The sequence below is a fragment of the Engraulis encrasicolus genome, chromosome 3 (assembly GCF_034702125.1).
Source record: "Engraulis encrasicolus isolate BLACKSEA-1 chromosome 3, IST_EnEncr_1.0, whole genome shotgun sequence".
Classification (NCBI taxonomy): domain Eukaryota; kingdom Metazoa; phylum Chordata; class Actinopteri; order Clupeiformes; family Engraulidae; genus Engraulis; species Engraulis encrasicolus.
The window spans coordinates 36,061,675-36,071,674 of NC_085859.1; the positions used below are offsets into that span (position 1 = coordinate 36,061,675).

The 10,000-nt window shown below is 45.0% G+C and overlaps 2 protein-coding genes across 3 annotated transcripts in view; one reads left to right on the plus strand and one right to left on the minus strand.

Moving 5' to 3' along the window:
* The window catches only part of LOC134446053 (dynamin-1-like), a 40,010-nt gene extending 36,721 nt beyond the window's left edge, over positions 1-3,289 (minus strand). Inside the window, exon 1 of the mRNA XM_063195287.1 lies at positions 2,927-3,289. Coding sequence (XP_063051357.1) covers positions 2,927-3,087 — 161 coding nt within the window. The 5' untranslated portion in view covers positions 3,088-3,289. The remainder of the gene's footprint in view (positions 1-2,926) is intronic.
* A 328-nt stretch (positions 3,290-3,617) lies between these two features.
* The window catches only part of LOC134446054 (uncharacterized), a 27,550-nt gene continuing 21,167 nt past the window's right edge, over positions 3,618-10,000 (plus strand). Inside the window, exons 1-6 of one of the 2 annotated variants that reach the window (XM_063195290.1) lie at positions 3,618-3,785; positions 4,779-4,899; positions 5,434-5,676; positions 6,221-6,345; positions 7,447-7,676; positions 8,076-8,193. In XM_063195290.1, the coding sequence (XP_063051360.1) occupies positions 5,471-5,676; positions 6,221-6,345; positions 7,447-7,676; positions 8,076-8,193 (679 nt within the window). In that variant the 5' untranslated portion in view covers positions 3,618-3,785; positions 4,779-4,899; positions 5,434-5,470. The remainder of the gene's footprint in view (positions 3,786-4,778; positions 4,900-5,433; positions 5,677-6,220; positions 6,346-7,446; positions 7,677-8,075; positions 8,194-10,000) is intronic. The other variant, XM_063195289.1, reaches the window with a different exon arrangement.

A 10,000-nucleotide genomic window follows, 5' to 3' on the forward strand; every position in this document is an offset into this window, starting at 1 on the left:
CACACACACTTTCAGGCAAACCACAATAATTTACAGTAGCACAACTCTCCGTTCGGATGTGGGACCACTGCTGTACATAACATGTGAGTATGGCACAATGGTGCACAAAGCTGCCACTGTGTGTGTGTGTGTGTGTGTGTGTGTGTGTGTGTGTGTGTGTGTGTGTGTGTGTGTGTGTGTGTGTGTGTGTGTGTGTGTGTGTGTGTGTGTGTGTGTGTGTGTGTGTGTGTGTGTGTGTGTGTGTGTGCACGTGTGGGTAGAGAGCACCACAGGAGCCTGCTTGCGGCTGCTGGATGTGAGAAGGCAGTGTATTCTTGGTGTGCTCAGTTGGCTTCCAGCGCACACAATGGCCTCTCTGTCTGATGGAGATACGACAACATCTTACCACACACTCACAAAACACATGGCTGCACTCAGCCACACACACACACACACACACACACACACACACACACACACACACACACACACACACACACACACACACACACACACACACACACACACACACACACACACACAGACTGCTGCCTCTGAGCGAGCACTCATTTCAGTGCTATTTTCATCTATCTCTGATTTCAGCATAGCCATAGAGGGTCAATACAAATACGATTCCTCCTCTTAAAAGTGGTGTCAGGTGTGCACAGACTGGAGATGGGCAATATAGACTTCTTCAGGATGGAAAATAGCGCAACAAAAGTTGTACACGTGCAAAAGTACAGTATTGGCCGGATAGCCAGAGGTGATTCTAGTCAGCTTGGGCCCCAAGCAAAAATAATTTAAATAATGTAAAAAAACATTTGAAACTAAATTGCCACAACTGCAGTAAAATGTGAGCTGTTATTCACCATCTACGGGCCCCAAGCGGGTGCCTGACTAGCCTGGTGACAAGATGCGCCTCTGCGGATATCAAGAGTTATTTTGATGCCAAATCAACTTAAAACACATAATACATTCCCTCAATCAAGCCAAAGATCTAAAGACTCATTTTCAACAGTTAATGACGCTTCACAGCAGCAGAAGTGGCAGTCAATGGGCTCTATACCATAGGCTCACTGAAGAGGTGAAGCTATATAGGGAGGGCGAGCAGGGCACTTGCTCCTGGGCCCAGGGCCCTCCCGTGTTGGTGGTGGGGGCCCTATTGTGAGCTTGGCAAGTGGGGGCCTTATAAGTGTCTTGCCTTGGGGCCCAGTGTGCAACTGTTTCGCCACTGGCTCACTGCCCTACTGCCCATGGCCAAGGCAGTAGAGCTGCCTGCTGACAGTCTAATGGGCCTACAGTCTCTAGAATAACAGACTTGTCTACTACTGTCCACAACAGATCAATACCACTATACGTAAATTAATTAGGGTACAGTTTTTATGTGACACACATTTTCCCCCTCCAAAGCGACATGCTGCACCAATGGATGTAGTCCACCAAATTATATAACAAAGAATGCTGAAACAACTTCTGGGGAAAATACAAATAATTTGTATGTGGAGATACCATGGAGTTATGTCATGAACAGCTGGCCTTCTGATACAGGGAAATACTGAATATGCAATTGGTCAGGGTGGGTGGTTTATCTTTACCTCACCTGCATTCATCAGATTGTGATGTAGCGGCATAATAACACTTAAGCTGATCTACTGTAATAAATTACACCGTGATACAAAGCTACCAAGCTCGTGCTTTGTGATTTCGCTTCCGGGTTACGTAACAAGCTAGCGCCAGTGGACGCCGCTGAGAACTGTCCTTGGTGCTGAACCCATGAAAATGCTCTCTCTCTCTCTCTCTCTCTCTCTCTCTCTCTCTCTCTCTCTCTCTCTCTCACACACACACACACACACACACACACACACACACATACACACACACAGACACACACATTTTAGACACAGTTCACTTTCTTAAAAAAATGAACCGTGGAATAGTAATACAACAGCAGGGGCGGTTGAAAATATTTTATATTACACACTCGTATTGATGCTGGCTGGCGAACCAGCAGTAAAACCGCTGCACGACATATCATGAGAAGAGTGTGACAGCTTCATTGGCTAACGAACATGCGCATTCGCACTAGAGTGAATAGTGAGTAGGTTTCTGTCTGACCGACCGACAGCATCCTCTCTCTCTAGTACCATATGCATAGCGACAGCCCACTATCCGGTGTGTGTGTTGTGCACGCCCTGCCTGCGTGCTCCTCAAGCCAACGGTGTTATAATTAGAATCACGATGCTGCACGAGAAGCGCTTCACTTGTTCTTTTTTTTCCAAATCCGGTTGCATCGTGACCTTGCCTCAAAAGGTCAACTATGCCTAGAACCAGGGTGATAAAAAATGTGCGGTGGCCACTGGTCACATTCGAGCTTTAGGAGCGAATAGGTATAGGCCTGCGCTGCAGCAGGCAGCAGGTCAACCAGTCGCGTCACCTACCCTGAAATGGTGATTCCCTTTCCTCACCACCGCAGCTGTAGCTGGCTTTACGCCAAGCAAAAAAAAAAAAAGCCCACACGTACATTTCAAGCAGTGGCATGCATTTTTTTTTGCAAAATAGCTATGCGTTAGGGAAGCCCAAATGGAAACCAATATGAATTTGGAATATATTTGTAAAATCATTGTAGTGGTATATTTCTACGCTAATTAAATCTACTCCCATGTGGTCAAATATGGGGGTTGAATTATGTGTCAGATTCTCATCTATATGCAGAGCTGCTACTTGCAAATTTCAATTTGACAAGCACAGTAAAGAAAACAAAAAACATGATCTGTTTCATCTAGGCCTTGTTTATTTCTTGATGCAGGCATGTTTATTAGGCTACCATGCATGCCTATTTTGTCATGGTGTTAAAGGTAGTTGAACAGCGTTTTGTATAGTGCATCAGAAGCATTGAATTCCCCACCATCATGTATCTTGGTATTATTGTGATTTTGATCCCACTTACTTGCCCACGAAGTTCTCCAACACAGAGCTCTTTCCTGCGCTCTGTCCCCCGACCACAGCGATTTGAGGGAGATCCAGGTTGGCATTCTGTCCGATGGCAGAGAATGCATCTTGCATTTTATTCACCAGAGGAATAAGATCCTCCATCCCACGGTTACCCATCTTGGCTGATGAATGACCGTGTCTCCTTCACACGAGAATATCAGGCGAACGGAAAGGGTCCCCAACGCGCAAATCGCACAGTCCTCGGCGTCCCCCTCTCTTATAATCCTTAGTATGAATCTTTAAATGCAGTATTTATACGCGTGGTTTCGTGTTTTAGACGCAATTTCATTAAGTGTCCTTTGCGCAGGGGCTTCGCCCGCTCTCCTGATGATGCGGACCAGGGAGAGAGATAGGCTGGGCTCTCCTCTGGATAGGTAGTGCGGGTATGTGCACTTGCAGCTTCATAACACCAGGGGCGCACAGCTCTCAGGGGCAATAAATGCGTGTCAAACAGGGGGGAGATGATGTTTCAATCATAATGCTGCAATTAGTTACTACAAAACGTTAACCTGAAAATGTACTCCTCGTCAAAACTGCACGGAATGGCTTCCTCTTTTATGTATGGCAAAAAACAAGATGCCTGTGATTTGCAGTTATACCTCCAAACCAGGAGAGGGTACCAGTCCCTTGTTGCAGAACGGCGAATACCAACAACAAAATGACAACAGAGCTTGACAGGAGAAAGTGTTGTTGTCGCTCGCTCGGTACGCATTACAGTAGAAGTCACTTCAACACTTTTAGGTTCTATTCGTCAGTGTTGGCCTTTCCAAACATCTGGGACTATGGATTAGACAGATCTGATGCACCGTTCTAAGGTGAGTAACGTACTTGTGCGTAATTGCGCACAGCTAGCACAGTCCGACGCCTGGCCTAGCTAACCAGCTGTGTTCACACTTATTTTCTTCACTCCTTCAGTTCTGTCAGTATCTCCGAGAGCTCTTTGGCCTATTTAACTTAATTTGTAGTCTAGCATGTGTCATTGTGTGGCAGAAAAAAACGAACCGTAATTTAGGCCGATGTAGTCTACAGTGCAACATGAAGACTCGAATTACTCTCTGTTACTCTTATTGTTGTTGTGTGTCTCGCCTGATAGACTTGGGTGGTGCAACTGCAGTACGACTCATGCCTGTTAAAGTGTTGTTATTCAGCGTCAAATACTATATACATTGTCAGAGAAAGACACTGCAGTCTACTGTAGGCTAGTCTACATGGTCTCCCATCTCCCTGGACAGCATCAGCAGGTGGATATGACAATGGCAGCGTGTGTCAGACTAGTGTCATGTATCAGTCCTTATGAAGTAACTTTGGCTTAACTCTTCTGACATGTCATTAGTCTGATTGTCAGGTCGTTCGAATGGCAGACATTGCGAGGGTGTTGTGAATACAAAGTAATCCACCGTGTTGGTTAATACGTTTGCAAATCCATATTTAAATGCTTGAGTGTAATGTATTACATTGATATGTATGTGGGTGGTTGACGTTTAAGGGTGTAGCGCCAAAAAAGTTTTTCCAATTCCTGAAAAATATGATGGAAAAAAATAGGGGAAAAAATAAAGCACTTTGTGGTCCGTGGAATTTCACCTTATTTTTGCCATTTTTGGGAAAATGTATCCTGCATCAACACATTGCATGTCACACCGCAGGAAAATGGAGTCACACCACAGGGAATTCACTGCATTATGGCCATTTTAATCCTTTTGTATACATGACTGACATCTGAGCTCATGCTAACTTGATAATGATATTGTGTTTAATCTTAATATGTGTTTTCATTTATAAAAAAAACTTTTTTCCTTCTATAAGAGCAGTCACACCACAGGACACCATAAAATGAACCTAAGCATTGCGTGACAGAAAGATTGCAATATGAAGACATATTAAGAGGTTAAGAGTCACCTTAAACTTCCACAGCACTCTCCAATAACTGAGGTACTGACTGGTTAGGAGCCAGTCTTTAAGACCCTTGTAGTTGGCCTTGCAGCTGCCCATTCACAAACATTGACATACATGTCACCCCACAGGACGCAATTTGTGTTACGAAATTGAACTTGTAGTTAATATTACTGTCTTCAGTTTTTTTCACATTCACATATCTTAATATAAAGTTAATATTTATGGAATCATGCCAAATGCTTCATACATTATTCAAAATGTTGTTGGTTAATTTATATATATATATTATATTCCAGGTTTCATTAATGTTACAGTCACACCGCAGGATTTTTGACATATAAACCTGTACATAAATCTTAACAAAAATGTTTCTTCTCATTTAAGACGCATAATGTACCACATATTTCATTGACATTAGTTTTTTAAAGGAAAACAAGACGTCACGTCTCCCACCCGTGTACATATAGCTACATACATTGGAAAAGCAGCCATAACAATCTTCCCCGTGATCACCATCTTTCACTGACCAACTGTACTGTATCTGTCACCCTTGTGTAATATGTGTATCAGCACATCGCCTGTACTAGACCTATCTGAGCTGAGCAAGATGTTCAACAGCCACCTGCATCCACACCAGTTCCATCAGCAGCAGCAGCAGCAGCATCAGCAGCTGCTGCGGCAGTATCCACATGTCCTGGCCCATCAGCACATGCGACCGCCCGCGGTGCACCCTCCACCGCAGCCCCCCCGCCCTGCACAGCCTCCACAGGCCCCGCACATGCACTACCCAGCTCATGCCCACCAGAGGCCAAGGTAAGTGGAGCACAGTAGAGTAAAGATAGGCCGACTTGGGAGGGACACCGTGGCTCCGTGGGCTAAGGATGCATTGGCTCATTCCTACATGCATATGCATAGGCCTACAGTATTATGCACTAAAGTGCTCCAGAGCAAGAGGCCACCCCAAAGTAGCAGGGAAAACTTTCACCTTTAAAGCCTATACACATGCTTATAAAAGTACACACGCACGCACGCACACACACAGATACACACACACACACACACACACACACACACACACACACACACACACACACACACACACACACACACACACACACACACACACACACACACACACACACACACACACACACATAATTATTACCACAGTCATGTTCTGTGTTTTGCTCTGCTCTATGTTTTACTTGGTGCTTGTGCTTTTTTGCTAGGGTTGGTCCCCGCAGACTGTGGAATACACTGATTGCGTCTGTGTGTGTGTGCGCGCATGTGTGTGTGTGTGTGTGTGTGTGTGTGTGTGTGTGTGTGTGTGTGTGTGTGTGTGTGTGTGTCTTCTCAGCCTGGTCCCTGCTGCGCTGCACCCAGCTGCTCCACCCCCCCACCTGTGCCCCCCCGGCACTGGCCCTGTCCCCATGATGGCACCTGCAATGATGGGCGGAGCCATGTTCATGCAACGCATGCAGAGTAAGTAGAGGGGGCTCAGGTGGCTCAGGTGTCAGAGGAGCCATTTCAGCAACCAGAAGGTTGCAGGTTCGAGCCCTGTTCTGCCTGACCCCATTGTGTGTCCTTGAGCAAGTTACTTAACTCCAAACGGCTCCTGGTGGCAGGGTGGTGCCCTGCACGGCAGCTACAGCCACCGTTGTGTGAATGGGAGCGTGAATGGGTAAATGTCAGGTATACAATGTGCTTTGAGTGCCCGAAGGAGTTGAAAGGGGCTATATTAATGCAGTATATTTACCATTACCATTTACCCCACCTCATCGCCCACCATGCTCATAGTTATTGCCAGGTTATAAGATGAAGACGCAATTGTGTAAACTCGGTTTTCACACATGTTCATGTTGTTACTGACATTTGTCTTTTTAGAGGCATCTCATTGAGGGTTTTCAGGAAACATTGTTGACATCTCCTTCTAATTCACCTGTGAATCTGCTGTGTAACACAAGCACTCTATGAATACTGTGGGTTTTTTTAACGTTTCTTAAAGGTGCAAGCCACCCCCAGACCAAATTGAGGGTGTCCCGGGCCCACAGTCATGAGACTTGAATAAGTGGGTGAAAGTGTTTTCCTGGTGACCCGGCCATTGTCTGAATTTATAAGCACTGACCATAGCTTGGTTTTGCTTAGTAGCAGTAGTCTGCCATCGCAGTAGTCTGCAGTCGAAAGACTTTGGCCAAAGTGAATTAATTTACTGGATTTTTCCCCAATTGCTTTCTGTGGACTGTACATTCACATCGAGTGCTGCAAATCACGGTGCAAAACAGCACAGAGGGCTTGACTTGGTCATTTCGGTTTGGGAACTATTTTCCGGTGCAGAAAACTCAGCCGATGCACACACCACATAGGGGTTTCCCATAGACTTCTGAGTTCTGTGGTGTGGGGGGTATCACAGTGAAATTCAATGGTGTGCGTCAGCTGTGTTTTTTCCGCCCAGCACAAAGTGGAGGGAGACCCTTGATTTGACCTGGGGGTGGCGCATCCCTTTAAGGTTAACGCTTCCAGTTCTTGTCCTCTGCCATATGACTGGTGTGTGGTGTGTGTGACGCTAATATGTTCTACCGGCAGGTTTCTCGGTGGCTGGCGGTCCCCAGTTTACCCAGTTCTTCATGGCGGGAGTCCGGCAGTCCATGCTGAGGCCGCCTCACCCCGTAGCTCCAGTCCGGATGCCCCAGGCCAGCTTTGCACCCGCCCGCTACCCCACTGTCCCAACTACCAGTACCAGTAGCAGCAATAGCAGCTGTAACAGCAACAGCAGCAGCAGCAGCAGCAGCAGCAGCAGCAACAACATCAGACAGGTGCCCACTCCATTTTGTTTGTTGATAAATAAAGCTCTCTATTTATAGATGATGCTAGAGGAAGATGGGTGCTGGAAGATCTGTTTTTTTTTAAATATATTAAATAGGATACAGCAATGATAATACTATTACTACAAACCATACGTATAATAAATGTGGCAATTATGGACATGAAAGTGATGATTATCTTGATTATTAAGACTGTTAATGTAATTATAACCATGATCATTATTTTGTAGTAGTATTAGACATACTACTGCTATTTTTACTAGGACTACTGTTAATGGTAATAGCAATGATATTATACAGTAATAATCATGATTTCCTGTATATATAGCCAGGTCAGGTTACCATCACTGTTGCCGGTGTCTGATTGGTAGGTTTTGTTGTGTTGAGCAGGATCCTCTTACGCCATTGGCTGAGAGCAGGAGGGAGGGCGGGGAGACGGCAGGGAAAAGCTGTGACGTGCAGGGCGATGCCCTTGGCACAGAGGGCAAAGATGTCACCATACCAGCAGGTGAGAGGAGCATCGAGCATCTGGCGCTAGCAGGACACCAGAGGTGGTACACAAACACACCTTCAGTGGGTGATGCAGTCAGACCTAGAACAACTAGATTGCATTCTCACAGAAAATGCTGGAAGCAGGCTTGCCTTTTGGGGCAGAGATGAGCAGTTTTATTTTTGATATCTCTATCCCTAAATTAAAAACAAACTACTATTGAGAAAACAAAGCTAAAAGAAATGTTGGAAAAATCCATCCACCCAGTCAGAAATTATGGGCCAAACAATTCAGTCATCTTGGATTCAGCCATCTTGAAAGTGTTGTAACTCCGCGTTTTGGGGATATACTAAATGGCATACATGGTATTTTAAGTTGACTAAGAAACACTGCATATGATATAATTTTGAAAATCAACATGGGTCCGAGTGGGATTCGAACTCGCAACCTCCATATCTCTAATGCATCACCTTTGACATTGATACTAAATGACATGATACATGGTATTTTAAGTTGGCTAAGGAACACTGCATATGATATAATTTTGAAAATCAACATGGGTCCGAGTGGGATTCGAACTCACAACCTCCATATCTCTAATCCAGCACCTTTGCCATTGATACTAAATGACATGCATGGTATTTTAAGTTGGCTAAGGAACACTGCATATGATATAATTTTGAAAATCAACATGGGTCCAAGTGGGATTCGAACTCACAACCTCCATATCACTAATCCAGCACCTTTACCATTGAGCCAAGCAGCTGGCTGTTATGCACATTCCAGCGAGACAATATCACATTGCATTGAAGAGCTGAACAATAGACTTCTAGAGTGGTAGTGCAGCTGCTCGTTAAGAATAGAATGTTGAGAGAAAGTGACAGTTGAGATGGAACCCTGTATTGGCAGCACCTGTTCTGATTGACTGTATGGCAGTTAGTGAAGGGCATGGCGATTCTTTCCCACCAGTTCGTTCTCTTCGTTCAGTTCTGCTGCGGAATTTGTTCGTTCACAGTTCGTTCAGTCGCAAGAGAGCAAGAGGTGAATGTCGAGCGAACTAGTTCAGTGAACGAGAGGAGTAGGGGGGCACTCTTACTTTGCCTGTGTGCTTCTCTTGTCCAAACATATCAGCTTAACTCATTTTGCCTTACAGTATTATTTATTTAATAGCAGCACACATTAAAAAAAGCTCAATTACAAGCTGCTTTTAACAAAAAAAGTATGCCTTAGTCTCTGCCACGTTAAATTGTTTATTCGTGGTCATGGAGACTGTTGCTATGCACCCAGGCTGGTCTCGTTCGCGGGCTGAACACAGTTCGTTCTTGCTGCGCTCAGATCTAAGGTGCTCCTCGTGTCTAAACCTATCACCTGAAACCTATTTTGCAGATTCATTTTATTTATTGAACAGTAGCACCCATTTAAAAAAGAATAAACAATCATTTACAAGTTGCATTATCAACTAGAAGTAGACCTATGCCTTTGTCTGTGCCACGTTAAGTTGTATATTCGTGGTCATGGAAACCATTGGCTGGAGTCAGTTCACTGGTTCCCGTTCAGGAACGAGAGCTCAGTCAGCTCGTTCAGAGCTGTGAACTGTGGACTAGGTGAGCTGCTGAGCTCTAAATTATGAACTAAATGCCTGGTATGTGTAAAAGCTCTGATAGTATTAAGCTATCACATTTAGAGATAAAGTGGCGCCCCTTTGCGCAGATTAAAATGCTCATTGGACGACCACTTCTGCTACTGACTGACAGTAGTGACAGAGACTGGTGATTCACCAATGAACGAAGTGAATGAGAGGCGGGGAACTAGTTCGCTTCGTTCA